The sequence below is a fragment of the Diaporthe batatas genome (genome assembly GCF_019321695.1).
Source record: "Diaporthe batatas strain CRI 302-4 chromosome Unknown Contig00003, whole genome shotgun sequence".
NCBI classification, from domain to species: domain Eukaryota; kingdom Fungi; phylum Ascomycota; class Sordariomycetes; order Diaporthales; family Diaporthaceae; genus Diaporthe; species Diaporthe batatas.
Window position 1 is genome coordinate 6,440,786 of NW_025408550.1, and position 19,495 is coordinate 6,460,280.

Sequence of the window (19,495 nt, forward strand, 5' to 3'; positions counted from 1 at the left end):
ACGTACCTAGGTACCTTATCCATGTGCCAAATCAGTCTTATCGAACTTTTCAAACCTCGGTCGCTTGCCCTCTTTGTTTTCACTTGGAAAGGCAACGACAGCGACCCGAAGCACACCGCACTTGGAGTCACTGACATCCAAATATCGTTAGTTGTCAAGCCATCTGGGCTCACCGAGAATCCAAAACCTCCTCGCAGTGGCAAGGCGAGGTCGCACATCATGGCTGATGTGTCGGACATAACTCCCCATCTCGACCGTCTCGACGGCGACTTGGACAAGCTCGAGGACTCGTTGAAGCCAATTCTGACCAACTTGGGCGAAGTCGCCTCCAAGCTGCCCCTGCTAGACAAGGCCAAGCTGTACGTGCTCGCCACGTACTCGATAGAGACGGCCTTGTTCTCGGCCTTGCGCCTCAACGGCACGGACGTCAAGGAGCATCCTGTATTCACGGAGCTCACCCGCGTGCGTCAGTACTATGAGAAGATCAAGAAGGCAGAGGAGCCGCCCGAGAAGCGGACGCAGAGCGTGAATACGCAGGCTGCCATTCGTTTTATCAAGGCCGACCTAGTAAGTGAGGACGAGAGCGGTGCGGGTTGACTACTCGCTTCATGTTGAATTTTCAAACGGGACAATCGTCTTTACTGCGCTTCTTTGCTGACCAATTTCAAGGCTGGTGACGACAAGGAGGTCGATACCAAGCTGAAGGAGCAGCTGGCAAAGGAGCGTGCGAAAGCGGCAATCCAGGCCAGGATGAACAAGAAGCGGCCCGCTGAGGACTCTGACGCTTCTTCCGCGGTCGCCGATCTTATATCCGCCGAGAGCTCAAAAGCCGCCGCTGCCGAAAGCTCGGCTGCCAACAGCGCCGCGGAGGAAGGAGAGGTCAACGAACCCGATAGAAAGAAGGCCAGGAAGAGCAGGGGCGACAAGAAGAAATCTAAGAAGGACAAGAGGAAGTGAGCCAGGATCAGGTCAATCCTGCTCTGTGTGCCACGTCGCTCAATCGGATGCTTTGGAAGGTTCCGCTGGCAAGCGGCTACAAGCAAGTTGAGATTGAATGAAGCGCATCATGACTGAATCAGGTACGAAGCGGGCAATAGACGAGTGCTCATTTTCGGTCACTGACAATATACATCAACAGATAGAGAGGCATCTCGCCCAGGTCGAAGCTTCAAATGGCCTGATCTTGAATACTGGTCAGGGTGGTCTAGCACCATGGTTGGACAAAGAGATACCCTTCAACTTTGAAGGATGGCCGGCCGGACACGTCGGCCGTTCATTCACTTACTTCAAGCGCAGAATGATTGGAGGACCCGGAAGGGTGATCTGATTACAAGGGCTTATGCCAGCTTACAGAAGCCAGTCGAGATCAACACGAACTCGTGTAGCTCTAGTGACTGGTCACGACGCCGCAGTTGAAAATGAATGCAGCAGACAGTCACCACACCACGTCCTGGGTAATTTTCATCCCTTTCTGGGCAAGTGGTCTTCTGGTCGCGTCAGATTGTGCTTGGCCCCGTCACATTGGTGCCCGCGATGCGACTCTCCACGATGGCCCCGCAGGAATGGTCTGCGCCCTTACACTATAGTAGTAGCGCTGGATGTCAGCCGCGATGCCCCCGGCCAAGCGCCGAAGGGTGAGGTTGGCTTTAAATTCAGCTCGGACCCGAGGTTCTCATAGATATTTTTACACTCACGAACTCCTCTCTGCTGTCCCACACGAATTGTCAACTTGTTCCAGCCTTCTTGATCAATCATCAAATCAATATGCCGCTCTTTCAGCTGCTGAAGCCCACCGAAGTGCCCCGTAGCCACGTTGCGCGCTTAAACCCAATCCTATACGATGACGGTCGTGCGGTAAATGAATTTTTTGCCCCGGGCACGAAATTCTTTGGCCGCCAGGTCATTCCGCCAGATAACAATTGGTCAGATGGTACACGCAGTTTCATGGGTGCGTGCGGATCTGCCTTCTCTGCTTCTGTTGCTGTTGTTACTTGGGCTTCCAAGGTTGTGATTTGAATGGCGGAGATTCGCCATCATCTCATAGTTTAGAGTCCTGCTACTTTATGTTGAAATACATGCTTCATAGTGCGTTCCGTCTGAGCGAGACCATTACACTGATACATCAGCAAAGCCCCTATTGCCCACTACCATATGCTACAGACGGAATCCTTCCACGTTGAGTCGGGGGAGGGCTTGTGGTATCTTCGAGGCAAAACGATATATCTCAAGGCAGGAGACGACATCACCATACCCAGATTTGTATCACACAGGTTCGAGAACGTGCCGGGAAGCACAGAGCCGCTGTCGATTCTGTACCGGTACGATGCACAGCGGTATGAGATGGAGAGGCGCTTCTTCAGCAACACCTTGACCTACCTGGACGACTGCAGGGTGGCAGGAGTATCGCCAAGCTTGTTGCAGCTCTGTATATTCCTCACAGACTGTTGGATGCCTGGTGACTTTCTATGGGTGCCTGGTGGTGACAAGGTAAGGTGCTTGGTCAATGCCATTTTTACGTTTACTTTGGCAACTATCGGAAGGATTATCTTTGGCTACAAAAGTTCCTACGCGGAGTACTATGTTCCTAGTGTTGGCCCTGAGTACTACAAGTCAGACTTCCAAAAAGAGTCGTGAGACGAGGTCGACCCCAAGGAAGTGGTGGAACCTGAGACTCGGAAGTTCACTCTATTTGATCTTGCGGGAAGCTGCCGAGCGGTTCTTTCTTACAATTAGGGACCTTCGTAAATTCCAATCAACTTTTAAAATCTCTACAGCTGCGTAGAATTCAAGCATGTGGCCTGTCTCTCCATCAACTTGCCCTGGAGAAGGGGGCTGGTCCGAAATGGCATATGCACGGGGAATCCAGTGGAGCATGACATACATCTCTGCAGCTACCCTGGGCCCCATGTCTGCCCCAGGGTCCACAGGTGAAATCAGCACGGTTCTATTGGTTTCCGGGCTTACCTAAACATGATTTTTCTTAGGCGAATGCATTATATCGATCCAGTTGTAAGTTGTACCTCGGGGTCTTTCTCCAACCTTTGACCTCAACCTCAATCCCATACATCCCCCCCCCCCGAAAAAAAAACCACCGTAACACTTTCCTCCTTCTCTACACTCGTCGCGACAACTACACACACACACACACACACACACACACACACAACCACAATGCCTCGTCAACGATCCGCCGGCCGCGCTCCTTCGCGCCCCACTGTCCCTTCGCGTGCGCCCGCTGCACCGACTTCCCAGCAGCAGACCCGACCTGCGACTACCTACGCGGCCCCCGCCACCCAGGCTCCCCACCAGCCTGCCCCCCAGGCCTCCCAGGGCCCGGGTCTGTTCGGCCAGATGGCCTCCACAGCTGCGTACGTCTGGCCCTTGATCAGCATTGTGATGTTCCCCCGCCGAGAGACAGCGCGACCCGAGTGATGCACCCGTGAATCGGCTACCTGGGAACAGATGGGAGACAGATATACATCTCTTGGTCCGTCACAAAAAGAAAGTTGTTGCTAACCGACAATGTCTACAGTGGTGTTGCCGTAGGCTCGTCCATCGGCCACGCGATCGGCGGCCTGTTCAGCGGTGGCGGCTCGGCCGAGGCACCCGCCCAGGCGTCGCCCCAGGCCGCACAGCAGACCCAGAACGACCAGTGGGGCCCTAACTGCTCCCTCGCCACCAAGAGCTTCACCAACTGCATGGACGAGCACCAAGGCAACATGTCCATCTGCGGCTGGTACATGGACCAGCTCAAGGCCTGCCAGGCTGCCGCTAGCCAGTACTAGATCGGTTTGGAAGACGGGCGGCTGGACAACGAGGTCGGGCACATCACGTTGATTTTCTGGACTCTCCGAGCGCGGCAAGAGGATCACAGGCCAGGTCATTGACATGGCAAGGAGGATGGCCGTGGAGTAATGGGACAGCTGAGAAGTACTGGGGCATCTCAACTCATGAAGAGCATCTATTTGGATTGCATTGCACTGCGGTACGGCGCGGCAATTACCAAGCTTGCTTCTAAAATCAGTAAATACACATTGTAAAAACACACCGAGCCAGCAGCAGTCCTGTCACCATGACCCAGGCGTCACTGGTCCTTGTCCTCTTCGTCATTTCTCGGCTCAAAGTTCAGCTGTGACCTGTTAGTTCCACTCTATCCATGCGATGCACAACCGCTCTTGGACGGGGGTACGTAGGCCAACTCACCGAGTTTCCGTTGTAAAGCTGCTGGTCCCTCTTCCTGTCCTCCGGGTTCTGGAACCTCTGGATCCGGCTCGCACTGGTCCCGTCTCGCCCAGTCGTGTGGCCCTGGCTGCGGTCTTGCTGCTCTGGCGCGGTCCGCTGTCCGGCCCCACTGTCACCGTTGTCTCCAGCGCTGCCAGAGCCTGTGACAGCGCCAGTGATGCTTCCAAGGATGGCGCCGATGAACGCCAGCACGGCAGCGATCAGGTGCGAGATCAGGTTGTACAGGCCGGCGTTGATGCTTGGGTATGCGGGCACAGCCCGGTCAACAGGTGCAAGCACCAGTGTCGAGTTCGGGGTGAGGCCCAGCTCCTCAAGAGTCTGTTCCTCTTCCGTCGCAGGATCGATAGATCGGTTCGGAAGCGGCGTGAGGATGACCTTGAATAAGTACGGCTGGCTCCCGTCGGTGCGACTCTCATCGATCCACTTCCTCACGTCGCGGCTCAGGGTGGCCTTCGCGGGTAGCCGTGTGCGAATAGTTGAACCGTCGAACAGGCGAGCCTGCAGGGCGCATTGGTCATGAATGCGTGACATACCGGTCGGTGCGGGCTCTCCGGCGGCAGCGGTGATCTCCTCAACGTCCTCACCTGCGGCCGCCCTGCGTTCCATCTCCCTTGCCACGCGATTTTTCTCCTCGCGGGCCTTGCGTTCTGCCCGGTCATCCTCGATGCGCTTCAGCACTCTCGCCCGGTCCTCCCGAGCCTGGCGCTGGCGCTCCGCGAGCTGCTGAGCCGCCTTCTTCTTGGCGTCGTTCTGCTTCGCCCTCACCGGGTCCTGGGCCTGCTGATCCTCCTCCTTCTCTCTGCGGCGCTTCTCCGATGCTTCTCGCTCCTTGCGGGCCGCCTGCCGTCGCACTTCGGCTTCACGAGTGGCGGCCGCCACGGAGGATTGACCTTGCTGCTCTGATGATGAAGGGGTGCTTGATGATGCCGGTGTGTTCTCGCCGGGGGTTTGGGAATCCGACGATGGCGTCTCGGCAGTCGTGGTTGTAGCACCGGCCGCCTGTGCGTGGAATGCCCCGCTGACGCGCCTCACGAACTCGTCCTTGGGCGTGCCTGCGGAAATGTACTCCTTCAACTCTCCGTTTTTTATGACAACCAGGGTTGGGTTCTTGGGCAGGGGGAATATGGCGGCCAGGTAGCCCGCCTCCTGAGAACCGGCTTTGAGCCGCAAGGACACGGCGTCCTTCTCGACCAAGGGCGCAACGGCCTCGTCGGTGAGGAACTCATTCTCCCAGGTCGTGCTCTCCTCCTCTTCATCTGTCACGAAGCAAACCACGAGTTTGCTCTCTTGAAGTGCCTTGGAGATGCCCTCCTGCAGCGTGCCCGTGAAAAACATCCCGAAGAGCCCTTCGTCAACACACGTTGAACGAGGGAGCTGCAACAGTAGATCGGTAGATGTGAAGGTGAGAATTCTTGAGCGCGAGTCAAATAATCCAGCGAATGCCAGTTTCGAAGGCTTGCTTGACCCGAATGACTTGCTTGACAAACAACAGGTCTGTTGACCTTTGTCGTCAATGTCGCTCAAGTTCGAGGTTGCCCAGGGAGTTGTGATGAGTTGCCAGTAAGCTGGGCAGCAGGGTGTTACACACCTAGGCAGGTACTTAAGTAGGTACCTTTGCCAGGTACCCACCTGGGTTACTTACCTGGGTACCTATAGGTAGGCACTTAGGTGGTCCTGCAAGGGCGCTACTCCGTAGGCCTGGAGCTTGGAGAGCTCCGGCCAATCGCCAGAGAAACCGTTGCATCATCGCCGAAACTTTTCCAAGTGAGCCTGCCGAAGCTCCGGTCGGTTCGCTCCAGTCCGCCACCTATACACAACCTCGTGCCAATGATGAAGGCCTTCACGCGCCTAGCAAGGCCTTTCCAGGCCCATGCCACACTCCGGAACGTCGTCAATTCAAGCCCCAAGACCCCTCGGACCACTCCAACGTCACCACCAGGCTCAGCCGGCAGACGACCATTCAGTCAGTCCACAAGACGGTGCGACAGGCCCCAGCCGGCAGACGACCCGAACTTCACGTCGATCCTCGACAACCCGCCAAACCTGGTGCGCACGGGGCGGCGCCACGGCCCGGGGCTGATCATCCTCGCCATCATCCCCATCACCGCCTTCGCACTGGGGTCATGGCAGGTCCAGCGGCTGCAGTGGAAGACGGACCTGATCGCCAAGTGCGAGGACAGGCTGTTTCGCGAGCCCCTGCCCCTGCCGCCCCGCGTGGACCCGCAGGTTATCGCCGACGAGTTTGACTACCGCCGTGTCTACTGCTCCGGGACGCTGCGCCACGACCAGGAGATGCTCATTGGCCCGCGCATGCGCGACGGCGAGCAGGGTTTCATGGTCGTCACGCCTCTCGAGAGGGCCGACGGGAGCACCGTCCTGGTCAACAGGGGCTGGATCCCAAAGAGGCTCAAGGACCAGCGTACGCGGGCCAAGGACAGCCTGCCTACGGGTGAGGTGACGGTGGAGGGTCTTCTGAGGAAGCCTTGGAAGAAGAACATGTTCACGCCAGAGAACAGGCCGGACAAGGGGGAGTTCTACTTCCCAGACGTGAGGCAGATGGCTGAGCTGACGGGAGCCCAGCCTGTGTGGATTGAGGCTACCATGGGTGAGTGATCACTGTTCTCCATGTGGAATCCAGAGGATGCGACACTGCTTCTTCGTACATCTAGGTTTGCCTGCTGACATTGCCTCAAAGACCCCGATTACATGGAGCTTATGGAGTATGAGCAAAAGGGCATCCCAATCGGCAGGCCTGCTGAGGTGAATCTGAGGAACAACCACGCTCAGTATATCTTCACCTGGTAAGCTTGCTAACTCTCCCCTAATTCTGTTATCATATCCTCACGCTTGGCGCCCGTGTCACTTGTGCCTATGAGACTCAAATATGCTGATATCTCCATAGGTACAGCTTGTCCCTTGCCACCTCTATCATGTTGTGGATGGTCATCAGGAAGCCACCTTCAGACATCGCAAAGCGCGTTCGTATGAACAAGCACTGGTGATCAGCGCAAATGGTCCGGAATCGACCATGGGCCCAATGCGCTTCATGTCACATCGCCATCCTCACCAGTCGATGGGGACCTTTGGCGCTTCTTCGCCTTGACTCGTCCTGGAGGAGGCATTCGCAGCTCTTGCAAGAGCTCTCGTGGCAGATAACGCTGTGCGAGCGCGAATGGTGTAGTGCTGGCATTGATCTGCCGTTGTCTGACGGGGCGAAGATGGCTCGGTTAGCAACGCCTGTACAAAATTACAATGATACCCTGTTGCAAAGCGAGTCGAAAGGATGACACGTACCTCCTCATCAAAGTCAACATGTCACTCTCCTCGATCGTCTTCCGACCCGCATGTTTGGCGTATGCGGATAGATCGTCTCCGAGCTGCTCAAAGAACCAGTCGGACGCCTGCACCAGGGCTGCCAATGTGTCTGGCGAGATCTTGGACTTGCCGGCAAAGCGTTGGGCGACTCGCTTGACGACTCCTGGAGGAAGCGAGGGGTACTCGATGCCGTGTTGTGAGATTTTCTTGCCGGGCTTCTTGAATCGATTTGATTTTGATGACTTTGTCATTTGTCCGACGACCTCTGCGATGGCTGCGTCCGAGGCGAAGTCACCGAGATGAATGTCACTATCACCTTCAGCTTCAGCTTCGCCGTCACCGCGCAGACCCAGCCACTGGTTGGTGTCATCCTCAACCTCCATCTCCTCAGGGAGAGGAGCGTCATCCATCCCAAAAGCCTCATTCCGTGGGGATGAGAAGCTTTCCCTCCTGGGACTCGACTCGACCTGTGGCTGCAGCATGACTGTGCTTTGGTCGGCCTCGTCAAAATTCACCTCGATCGCCCCAAAGCTTCCCAGCGTCTCCCTGCGACCAGCCTCATCATCGTCAATCCTTTCAAGAGTAGCATCGTCGTCGCCGAGGCCCGCCATGCCAGAATCATCTCCTTCATCTCCATCCCAGTTGGCCCGAGGGAAGAAGGCCGAGTCAACACCGACATCGTCGTCGCTCGGGAGATCGTTCATAGGTCCATAGTCACTCATGCGCATCGAATACCTCGACTGATTGTCTAGGGTCTGCCTGCGGGGCAGCTCTATGCTCTGCATTGTGAAGTTGTCCTCGAGGTCTTCCAGGCCGGACGTCCTTGGCGGTCGGAGATCGTCGTCACTAACGTCGTCGATCGGCAGCGACAGCCGCGGTCTGTCGATGGGGAACTCATCGCTATCATCGGGGTCTTCGGGTATCGTAACCGGGCCGCCTTTCCTACTACGGCCCTGGCTGCGTCCACCACGCTTGCGCGTGCTATTGTTGTTAGGGTCATCCGGTGACGAGCTCGAAGACGTCGTGATTGTCTTGCTCTTGGGCGCAAGTGCACGGCTCAGGGCTCGCAGCGCATCCCGTGGCGTCTCTCTCTGGTCACGTACGGAGCGCCGACGGTTTCGGCCCGGGGTGTTGATCTCGTTGATAGCTGCGCGTCGCGAGTCCAAGGCGCGGATGGCGGCACGGCCATGGGGGGTGAATTGGGTGGGGACTGCACTGCCTGCTCCTGCTCCCTTGCGGCCCGAGGCGGAGAGCAGGTGGCGTGACGATCGGAAGTCGAGAACCTGGTTGCCGGGTGTTCGGATGGAGAAGCGCGCGGCGGATGAGGGTGGTGCGGAGGCTCGAGAGATGTTCGGGGTCTGCTGGCTGGCGGCAGCATCGATATTTTTGGGCGGGTGCGACGAGCTGCGACGGGGTGTCGCCCTGGAGGGGCTGCGCTGGCGAGTTGGCGACGACATTTTGGGGCGCGATGAACGAGGGCGGAGTGGGAGCTGCTGCCCACCGGAGCCCTGGTCGTCTGCCATTTAATCAATTGGCATAAATTCTGGGCACCTCCACCTTTTGCCGTGGGGGGTCCTTGTCGGTGATTCACTTGACGGTGTGAAAACGAGTGCGCGCGTGTGTGTGTGTGGAGCTGGAGGTGTAGGTAGTCCGTCATCGCTTGACGTGCTACCAGATGGGTGCAACGGGACGCGCCTGACGCGTCCGTCTGGGAGCTCCATGGTCCCTATCTCTTCCTTGCTACTGCGAGATTCACGACAGGGGTGTGCATAGCTTGAGCTCCCGCAGCATTGGTGGGGCTCGCCTAAGTACCTAGGTACTTAGGTATGTACTTAAGTACCTACCTACTTAGGTACTTAAGTACTGACCTAAAATACTTCTAGGCAATCTTGGCCCCCAATATGGCCATGCCTTCCCTAGGGTACCTAGGTATTCAACTCGCTTCTGGTTGTGAGTCTTGTGACACATCCCACGCGTCTGATCTGCCAGCACGCTCTCAACATCCAACTCATGACCTATATTCAATAAGTAGGGATTCAGAGCAATATTTCGAAGACTCAGATCTTCCATCACAGCTGCCTGAAGAAGCATTTGTCAGAGAGGCAAATGACACTTCCATTGAGCATCAGAACTTCTCCTTGCCTAGGTAATCATTCCTGTTAAGTTAATGCTCATCTGCATTTCATTGCCTATCTATACCTCGATTACATCCCTGCTGTACCAGTCGTGGCTTCTGGGAACATTCGAAAGTGTCTCCCTCTACGATAATTATGGTCAAAGGCATTGGGGATGTATCAAATCGTCATGTTGTTTTGTATATCCGGCATTGAGACGCACGTGGACAGTGAGACGGCACTCTTGTTTCATGCTGGGCATTGCCTATTCCAGCGCACCAAGTGAATATTAGCAGAAACAAAATGTTAGTTCCAGACCAGAGCGGGTGTCTGTAAGACGCTTACTACTGGATGCTTTGGGACACAGACGTACTATCTTATTCGATTTATCCCAGCCTCTCAATTACTAATTTCCTCCATCCTGACTCATCTTCTCCTTGAAAAGCACTTCAAATAAGGCCCTGGTGTCTATCTTCTGCCAAGGTCACAAAAACACTCTCAAGAACGTTCCTTCGCTCATAAGTGGAAAGGGTGGGCACAAGTGGAGGCAAAGTGAAGAAGCGAGAAGTCGTGACAACATCAAATGGTCTTGTGACCGACCATATTGAGTTGCCAATGCCCAGTATTCAAGTGCATTTTGATGAATCACTTGTGGCTGAATCACGAGAGGGTGGCTCGTCACGGGTGAAACATCGCAATTGCACCAGTTGACGGAAAGCGGTGTCAAATGGCTGCTCTGGTGGGGCTTGGACTATCACTACACACTTTAGTCTTTAGTGCATACATACATCTCTACCTGGCATTATACAGTCATTGTACCCTCATCACCGGTGAGCGCACGGTTTTCTCGCCGATCACACCATTGCGCATGTTGATCTGGTGGGCCGCGACACAGCCGGAACTGTTCACGGGTGAGCTGTCAGCGTGGACGTTCCTTGGAACGTCAGGGGTCCCACGAGGGTTCAGAGTCCTCCTCTCGGGATGAACTGGTGAGTTGGGGTCACCGGAGCAACTTAGAATCACATATTCGAACGGGGCTTTTGCCATCACGGAACTGCGGTTCGCCCGGGCGAGTCTTTTCGACGCTCAGCTGTGGAGGAGGAAGCTGGTCGATAAATTAGTGTTGGGCCTTTGCTATGAAGGGTTTGTTTTGCTATGAAGGGTTTGTTCAAGCTTTGATTCGAGTAGCTGCTGTGTTTCCTAATCTCGGACGCTATGTTTGTTACATGAAGCTACCCAAGGTAGTAATAGGCTTTGAGACTTACCAGCATAGTGGCATATAACTAACTTTAGAACTCGTAAGCTTGAGCCACCAATCTTATAAAAGCATCTTCCTTATAGAATCTTCCAAAGTCCTAACAAAATACCTGTTTTATCTATGCTTAGTTCAAATATGAGTGGGTGATTGGGCTTGGTGTGTTTAGAGGCTGAAAATTATTATCTCCTTGAGTGAGAGAAGAGCAGAGATCAGCTGCCTCTCATTTGACCGGATCCAGAAGCGATTAACTACAGTCAGACTTGACGTTCGCATATACAATCTGTGTTACTCAAGTTGGCCCATAGAAACGGTTTTTTTTTGGGGGGGGGGGGGCGTTCCGGTTCGAGAAGGTTGCTGACCGACCGAATCTAAGTGAGATGTTATGCACCAGTTGAATGGTTCTTTTGATAGATCTGTTTGGGAGTCATCCATCGGAAACGCCAAGTCTTGAAATATGACGACTTCGTCAATCCATTACCTCAATGCTTCAGTGCAAGGCTTTTTTCTTCTTAATTTCATCCAGCTTGGGTTTCGCAAGAGAAAGGTGCGGCCTTAGACTTTCTCGGAGCCTCGTGTACACCAGAAAACGATACCGGCTGGCTCAGTAAGTGTCGTTTGACATTGATGACTATTAGGCCTCAGCTGCGCTGCGATGAATGCCACCCTAGGTTTTCCAATGAGTCCTTATCACAATTCGTTTCGTTCGGATGACGTGTACCTACATTTCGTTTATCACATCCTGGCTTCAATGAACCCCCCCCCCTCGCTGCTAAGTAGGAGCGTGTCCCAATATCTCCATGTCACCTGGACAAATCACTCAAGATACCGATATATAACACATGCGAGACGCAAGGCTCTGCGAAGGCGATGCTTCTACAACAACTAATGTTAATATCTTGACTGGTGTTAGTACTCTTGAGACAATGCTCCTCTGCTCCTATCAACTAGTTCTATCTTGCCTCCTCAGCCTCAGGCTGCTGGTAGTCTGGTCTACAGTGGTATTCAGATATAACGACCCAGTTGAACTTCTAGCTACAGTGATGGGCAAGCTGAAATGCGGCGTCTCGGCCTATGGAAGGCGGGCCTGCTAAAAGCGCTTGAGTATACATTCGCGGCGGTGGCGGCGGCAAACATACTTCTTATCTCAAGGGACATGGGGAACGAGACTATCCCTTCGTAAGGCTGCAAAAACGTTGTAGGACTCTTGCCTGGCGGTGGTGCTCCAAGTGATCTCGGCGCTCAGTTACTACGCGGCAGTGTGGCAGCTATGAAAGAAATCTATGGAGCAAACCCTGAAGGAGGAGCAAATACCGTGGTGTTGACTACAATCTGTCCCGGAAGACGAGCTTATAACTTCTCGCGCGGGCCATGAGCTGCCGGCAAGAGTCACTCGGGGAGACCTAAGGTAGTAGTAATCCCGGCCAGTGCCGTCGTTCTCAATATCATCGCTACCTAGGTAGCTCGAGCGACGCTTCTTTTCATACATTTGGCCTTTGGGACGATCAAGTTCTCATCTTCGGTTTTTTTCTCTCTCTCGATTTGGGACGTCCTTTCGCCGGGGTAGCGCCGGGCCCCGGAAGCCCAAGTCCCCGCCCGCTCCGACCGACAGCACGGACCTGGGTGGCTTTGGTGCAGACAGTTGCACACGAGGACGGGCTGATGGTTTAGACTTTTGAGGAGGGAGCAAACAAGAATTGAATTCGGCTGAAAATGTTGCTCTGAGCCAGTCTGTGGGCTTGATCCATGCGGTGATCACTGTCAGTGATCTCGACGACAGCAGGCCTTGGCCTTTTGACGTCGGACATAACCGAGCGAGAGCGTCTTCCCGAAATGGTACTCCGGAACCGTCCCAAGAGTGCTTGTCTCAGGCTTGCCGCTCAAGTCTTGGGACTGGCGGTCTCTGTCTGCGACGCCACACAGCACGCAGTACCGAGTACGTTCTCGTGCTCAAGACGTGCTGGCCTGCGACGTCGAGGCTCCTGGGCAGCCTGGCAGCCTGACAGGGCGAGGTGAAGGTTGGCTCGACCCGGTCGTGAGGACCCGGAGCCCTGATGGGCTGATGGGCTGATGGGCCAGGGCAGCAGTGGTCGTGTGTCACACCCTTGTGCCGTGTGCTGGCCATACACGCATGCTCGATACCAGATACTCTGATACTCCGTACACGAAATGCACCTTCCCGCCGCGGCCCACGGCCCAGGCTGGCTGGCTGGCTGCACAAAGGCCGGCCCAGCCCGGCAAAACCCCCCTGGGTGGGCCAAAACCAGGGCGAGAGCGGTGGTCCCTGCGGTCGGCGTTCCAAGCCCGAGGGCCTTGTTACAGGACTTGCCTCAAGTCGCGCCAGGACCTGGCATTCTGACAGCCCTCGACGGCGTAGCGCCCCACCAGCCTGCTGTCGGTGGCGTAGGTGCTGGGTGGTGCAAAGTACTTGGAGGTAGATACAACAAGACATGGCCAATGCAGTGCCGAGGCAGGCATGCATGCATGCAAGCATGTAATGATAATAAACGACGGCGACGGCTGGACATGACTTGTTGTCCCTGCTTCCTCCAGGCTCTTGTCAGACTACCACAGTAATAAACCAGTGCGTCAGGTCGGATATTGACCCAAGAAAGCAGCCGCCCTTGAAGTTGGCCTGGGAATCCGTGACCCTGAGAATAGGACGAAAGAGGTTTCCGACGAGGCCTCTTGGTAGGCCAGTAAGCTAATAAGCAGCCCGAGGGGGCCGGCCGGCCGCTCCAAACACCCAACCAACAATTCCGTGACATTCCTTTTACCAGAGTCGGGCGTGTAAGACGAGCTGGCGGGCTGGCGGGCTGGCGGGCTGGCGAGGCGGCGGGTTGGGGGCGCCAGCCCATCCGAAGTTGTTCATCTACTGTGCTCTGTTTCCGAAGTTTCCAATTCCTCGGACAAGACACGACTCGACGAGGGCTCAAGCAGGCAACCCATCGATTTGTTTCCCTCACCACACCACCCAGCCTCCAAGGTTGGCAGCCGTTATACGCGACGGGCAGGATAATAATTGGCACTGCGTCTCCACCAGCGCCTCCTTACGGCTGGCCGTTTCGAGACGAACTGCAACCTCACAGATCACTCAGCCAGGCCCGCGCTCGCCCCTTATTACTACTAGTAGTACCCAGCAACTACATAGCACCGCGCTTCCACTTGCCACCTGCCACGCCGCGCCACAGCTTTCTCTGGCTTGTTCTGTTTCCTCTGGGCCCATTGCTTTTCCTTTCCTTCCTCTTCCTCCCCTCCAACCAAACCCAAGGAAAAGGGAGCACGCCGACCTCACCAATCTGCTGCCGCCAACGTAACAAACATACCTACAGCACTTATTACTGCGTACGGTGAGTTGCTCAGTACAACAGTACACAGGCTCACTGCTGCTTGGGGTGCCCCCTCCCCCCTCCCCCCTCCCCCCTCCCCCCCTCCTCGAGTTCACGCACTCTCCCACTCGCCCTCCCACTCTCCTCGCCCCACCTTGGTCGTATCGGTCTACCTATGTTAGGTAGCGCCGCCATACAAACTGCGGTCAAGAGATACATTGCTATCTCGCCCTGTTGCCTTGACCCCCTCGAGCTCCTCAGGGTGGTCCGCTAGCCACCCGTCCTGCTACCCGCTAGTCGGCCTAGGGTCGGTTTCCATCTGCAGTTCCTTGCTCTCCTTCACTCCTCACTGCTGCTGCTGCTGCTGCTCCTCCTCCTCCTGCCGCCGCCGCCGCCGCTACTGCTGCTGCTACTTACTACTTGCGGCGTGCTGCGTGCTGCGTGCTGTGGTACGGTAGTACCTACCCCCCGTGTCGTCTACCCTACCCACCTGGCCCGACCACCCTGGGTCCTCCCTCTTGACCACCCGCACCAAACACACCACCACCTGCAGACCTCCTGCACATCCCTCCCCGTCACCAGCCCTTACAGTAGACCCGTCCTCCCTGCGGCACCCATCTGTTCCGGCTGTGTCAAAACGTTTCTAACTTTCATGCGGCAGCAACCCAGCCTGGATCTTGACAGTGACCCTTGACCTATTTGCATTATTACAACGACATACCTAGCTTCCGGGCCCTTTAACCTCTCCTCCATCTTCTGCTGCAACACAAAGACGTTGATTGTTCGACCTTTTTCCAATCCATCCCCATCTTGCCCTGACCCAGCCTGCCAGCCTGCCAGCCTGCCAACCTTACCCAGCCTGCCTGCCAGCACCCTGCGACCGACCGCCTTTCACAGTCCACTCGGTCCGGTCCAGCCCAGCCCAGCCCAGTTCAGTTCTGCCAGTCCAACCCAAACCAACCCAAACCAATCCTGCTTCAACTCCACCCTGCCGACCGACACATCCCAACCAAAGGTCATCGTCGCATCCCACCACCTCCTGGAAGCTCGACGCCAGACACCACCTCAACTTCTGCAAATCGTCGCACTCCCCAGTGCATATCTTAAACACACAACATGGCTGCACCTGGGGTTCAGTCTCTGAAGGTTTGTGCACCTCCCACCAAACCCCTCCACGAATAGGAGCATGGCTGGTGGCTGTTGCCCCCTCCTATCCTGAGGGGCTTGTGCAGGTCGGGCTAACCGTGCAAACCCATCAACTGCAGTGCGTCGTGACCGGTGACGGTGCTGTCGGCAAGGTCAGTCAAGTTTGTCAGTCTGCATCGCCTGCCATCAAATGCTGACTTGTGTGCCTCCAGACATGCCTGCTCATCTCCTACACCACGAATGCCTTCCCGGGCGAATACATCCCCACAGTGTACGTGACGCCAGCGCAGCCCGCTGCCCGCCCCTGTTGACCGCCCCTTGTCACATCTCGACGCTCAACTCCAGCTCCGCACCTGTTGCCAACCATTCTAGTAGCCCGTGATTCTGACAATGCTTCGGGAACAGTTTCGACAACTACTCCGCAAGTGTGATGGTTGATGGAAAGCCAATCAGCTTGGGACTGTGGGATACTGCTGGACAGGAAGATTATGATAGACTGCGACCTCTCTCCTACCCCCAGACAGACGTCTTCCTCATCTGCTTCTCCATCGTCAGCCCGCCATCTTTTGACAACGTCAGGGCCAAGGTTCGTCAACACCCCTGTCAGCCGGCCTATCACTTTCGGTGGGCTGGTCCAGGTAACATGGCACGGCATACTGATAAGATGATGTAGTGGTTCCCAGAGATCAACCACCACGCGCCCAACATCCCAATCATACTTGTTGGCACTAAGCTCGATCTGCGAGAAGACCCCCAGACTCTGGAGAGTCTCCGACAGAAGAGGATGGAGCCCGTATCGTACGATGAGGCGCTCAAGTGCGCCAAAGATATCAAGGCTCACAAGTACCTCGAGTGCTCTGCTCTGACCCAGCGGAACCTGAAAAGCGTCTTCGACGAGGCCATCCGGTATGCCAGCACAAGCCCAGCCGCGAGGATGGAGTCCCCGTGGCCCTCAAGCAGAGCCCAACGCTGACCAACGCTATATAGTGCCGTCCTCAACCCCAGGCCCCAACCCACCAAGCCCAAGAAGTCGAAATGCACCATCCTGTAAGCGTCGATTTCGAACCGAAGCCTGTCGCTCTGTCGACCGAACTGTTTAATTATGCCCCTTCTGTGCTACGGATGGAAAAGCCTTTAGAAAGGACGGATGAGTCGAACATGACGAGTGTCGGCCAAATAGAAGGGCGAAATGGATGGTCTGGGCGAAACGCTTTTGTCGCATGTTCCTAAAAGGCTGCCACGCCGCGAGCTGGACTTGAGAGAAATGGAGGACGGTCGGGAACCAGGTTATACTACTACAATCCACGGCGTACGGTACGCCGGAGAGGCATGCGCGCGGCCCCCCAGGATTCACCCTTTTCTGCCCATCACGCTGGCTCTTGCAGAAATCGCACTCTCCCAGCTCTGCCGGGCCCAACTCGTCTGGAGCTCGAGGTACCAAGGCTTGAAACCTCGTCTCGCCGTCGCTATTTGCTTTCTTGCGATCTGTTCAGCAGAATGGGCATTTCACGCCAGTCACCAAAGGATATCCACGATTTGATGTTTGCTTTTTCTGTAGATAGCCGAGGAATACGGAAATGGAGGAAGGGCTGCGATATTGTCTCTTATTCTCCCAGGGAAATGGTCATTAGGGACAGGAACCTACTACATGTCAACCCAACTGTCGCCACCTTTGGCCCCAAAATCACTGCAAGAGACAGAAGGGAAATGTGATGTTTCGGAGGCGTTTTTCGTAGAAGGGCAAGTACCGCCTAAAATCTTGTTTACGCGTGTCTTGTTCTCTATTACATGCCGTCTATCGAATCGAAGTCAGGATAGTAGGGGTATCATTGACAGACGGACAGTCAGAATTCATCAGGTCCAACAACCTTGTCAGGGAACTCTGCCACTGGCCACCCAAGTGGCCACCATCGCCACCGCGTCCCTAGCCCTTTCGGAGCTGTGCGACTGGGTAACTTTAATCGGGGTCCTGATGCCCTGGGCGCCGAAGTTTCCCCCGCGCAGTTGACATGAGCCAGGGATTTGGAGTGCGGGTGGACTGGGCCACCCGCTGTCGTCCGACAGCTCTTGGTCTTTCAATCGTTCGGGCCTCGAACTCGAGAAGCGGCCGTTCGAAGTTTCTCTCGCCAGATGAGCTCCAGTGATCGCACCCAAACCTGTTGGCTTCTCGAGGCTGAGGTATGTTTCTTCCTGGGTTCTCCCTTTCGCCACCTTGCCGCCTCGCATGCATGCAATATTGAAGGACACATCAGCCGCAACCGACTGCGGCGGATGTGAAGGGCGGGAGAATGGAGCCCAGAGGAGGAGAGGATGATGCCGCGGGTATTTGCGTAGATGGACCTCGAATAAGAAGAGGTCCCCCAGTCCCGTCCGATTCCGGGCCGCAGGGTGGGAAATGTGTGACGGTCAGCCTGGTCACCCCCACGAACCGCCAGCATAGAAAATCCCCTTTTACCAACGGCGCGGGCCACCACGTGCCCCACGGCCTCCTCGCCCGCCGCGCCCCCCACGACCTCCCCGGCCTCCCCGGCCACCACGGCCACCCCTGCCCCCTCGGCCGCGGTCGCCTCGTCCACCGCCCCGGGCGCCGCTGTCAAAGTCGTCGGCGTCGTCACCCTCGCCAGAATTCATCTGCGCCCTCCTACTAGGGTGGACCCAGTCCTCATCCTGCTGCTCCGGCGGCTGCTGCTGCTCCGCCTCCTTCTGCTCCTTGTCCTTGCGGGCCGACTTGCCCTTGCCCTTGCCCTCGAGGGCCTTGTTCTCCTCCTCGGCCTGGATGCGGCGCGCGCGCTCCTCGTTGAGCTTCGCGTTCTTGGCCTTGATCTTGTCCCGGCGCGCCGCCGTCTTGCCGCCGCCGCCCGCCGTGAGCTCGACGTTGATGCGCCGCGCCTCGCCGCCGCCCCGCGGGTCCGCGAACTCGGTGTGGTGGAACTTGGCCAGGCACGTCTTCATGTGCGAGTAGTTGTCGAACTCGACAAACGCGATGCCCCGCGGCTTGCCCGTGCCCTTCTCCGTCAGCAGGCGCACCGCGCTTGGCTTGAGCGATGCAAAGTGTGCCTCCACGTCGGCCTGGGTCGCGGTGAAGGGGAGGTTGCCTGTATCGTAGGGCGACCGGGGTTAGTATTGCGTGCGTAGATATTGAGGTCCTGAGTGATGTGTGTAGAGAGAGGGGGGGGGAGACACATACCGATGAAGCAAATAAACTTCTCACGCTTCGATTCACCCTCCTCTTGCTCGGCAGACTCGTCCTCTCCCTCATCTGCATCCTCGGGTTCCTGCTCGTCGTCTTCCTCGGCCTGCTCCTTGTTGGCCTTCTTGGAAGACTTCTTCTCTCCCCTGGTCTTCTTGCCTCCCTCGTCGGACTTCCTCTGCGCCTTCTCGGTCTTTTTCTTCTTCTTCTCTATCTTTGCAGCGTCTTCCGCCCCTGCGTCCTCCTCGCTGGCAGGTAGGGGTTCGGACTTCGTCTTCTTGGTCTTCTTGTCCTTCTTGTCCTTCTTCTCCTTCTTCTCCTTCTTCTCCTTCTTGTCGCTCGTCGCCAGCTCGCCTGCCTCCCTTGCCTTGGCCTCCTTCTTCGCTTTCTTAGCGGCCTTGCGCGCCGCCTTGTCTTCGGCGTCCTGCTGATCGACAGGGTCCTCCACGTCGCTCAGCTTGCGTTTCTTGGAGGACCTCTCCGCCTTGAGGGCAGCAGACTCTGCTGTTCTTGCCATTTCAAGAGAAGCACGTCCTTTAGATGTCGTCAGAAGGCTGGTAGAATGTGAATGAAATGAATTCGAAAAAAGGACGGGGTTGGACGATCTGCGAATCCGGTGAGAATAAGTCGAGGCAGGAAACACGGTCGTGTAGGAAAATAAGTTGTCTAGGATTTTTTTTCCTGGGCAATTATTCCTGGTGTAGTTTAGATAAGATAAGCCTATATCCACTAAGTCCACCAGCTAGTTTAGTCCCAGGTAGGCCACTAGCCGCAACTACAACAGCATGGATCACAGTCTCATCAGGGCTTCGATTGCGCTTCTCTGTCAGCGCAGCATCATCGTGTGCTCGCTGTATTGGCCTGGTGAACAAGTTCCTGTGGGTGGGTTCATTTGAATGGCTGG

At 56.0% G+C, this 19,495-nt stretch overlaps 7 protein-coding genes across 7 annotated transcripts; 4 read left to right on the plus strand and 3 right to left on the minus strand.

Annotated features, from left to right (window-relative positions):
* Nucleotides 1-219: 219 nt before the first annotated feature.
* Nucleotides 220-957, plus strand: KVR01_002003 (uncharacterized protein; the record flags this gene model as incomplete). Its single annotated transcript, XM_044784748.1, has 2 exons — nt 220-567; nt 670-957. The coding sequence occupies 2 exons, from the start codon at nt 220-222 to the stop codon at nt 955-957; spliced, it is 636 nt and encodes a 211-aa protein (XP_044647018.1).
* Nucleotides 958-1,764: 807 nt separating this feature from the next.
* On the plus strand, nt 1,765-3,785 carry KVR01_002265 (uncharacterized protein; the record flags this gene model as incomplete). Its single annotated transcript, XM_044786114.1, has 4 exons — nt 1,765-1,894; nt 2,132-2,318; nt 3,256-3,372; nt 3,533-3,785. The coding sequence occupies 4 exons, from the start codon at nt 1,765-1,767 to the stop codon at nt 3,783-3,785; spliced, it is 687 nt and encodes a 228-aa protein (XP_044647280.1).
* Nucleotides 3,786-4,084: 299 nt separating this feature from the next.
* On the minus strand, nt 4,085-5,577 carry KVR01_003181 (uncharacterized protein; the record flags this gene model as incomplete). Its single annotated transcript, XM_044783650.1, has 2 exons — nt 4,085-4,129; nt 4,204-5,577. The coding sequence occupies 2 exons, from the start codon at nt 5,575-5,577 to the stop codon at nt 4,085-4,087; spliced, it is 1,419 nt and encodes a 472-aa protein (XP_044648196.1).
* Nucleotides 5,578-5,923: 346 nt separating this feature from the next.
* On the plus strand, nt 5,924-9,337 carry KVR01_003781 (uncharacterized protein). Its single transcript, XM_044791664.1, has 2 exons — nt 5,924-6,847; nt 6,938-9,337. Exons 1-2 carry the CDS (start codon nt 6,070-6,072, stop codon nt 7,045-7,047), a joined length of 888 nt encoding a protein of 295 aa, XP_044648796.1. The 5' UTR covers nt 5,924-6,069; the 3' UTR covers nt 7,048-9,337.
* On the minus strand, nt 7,287-9,080 carry KVR01_002989 (uncharacterized protein; the record flags this gene model as incomplete). Its single annotated transcript, XM_044792042.1, has 2 exons — nt 7,287-7,446; nt 7,537-9,080. The coding sequence occupies 2 exons, from the start codon at nt 9,078-9,080 to the stop codon at nt 7,287-7,289; spliced, it is 1,704 nt and encodes a 567-aa protein (XP_044648004.1).
* Nucleotides 9,338-13,639: 4,302 nt separating the features above from the next.
* Nucleotides 13,640-17,898, plus strand: KVR01_003948 (uncharacterized protein). The gene is made up of 7 exons (XM_044782016.1): nt 13,640-14,276; nt 14,917-15,401; nt 15,521-15,553; nt 15,614-15,672; nt 15,807-15,987; nt 16,075-16,307; nt 16,389-17,898. Exons 2-7 carry the CDS (start codon nt 15,372-15,374, stop codon nt 16,450-16,452), a joined length of 600 nt encoding a protein of 199 aa, XP_044648963.1. The 5' UTR covers nt 13,640-14,276; nt 14,917-15,371; the 3' UTR covers nt 16,453-17,898.
* Nucleotides 17,853-19,288, minus strand: KVR01_003805 (uncharacterized protein; the record flags this gene model as incomplete). The annotated part of the gene is made up of 2 exons (XM_044790589.1): nt 18,589-19,288; nt 17,853-18,496 (listed from the first exon to the last, which is right to left on the minus strand). The coding sequence occupies exons 1-2, from the start codon at nt 19,106-19,108 to the stop codon at nt 17,853-17,855; spliced, it is 1,164 nt and encodes a 387-aa protein (XP_044648820.1). The 5' UTR covers nt 19,109-19,288.
* Nucleotides 19,289-19,495: the final 207 nt, after the last annotated feature.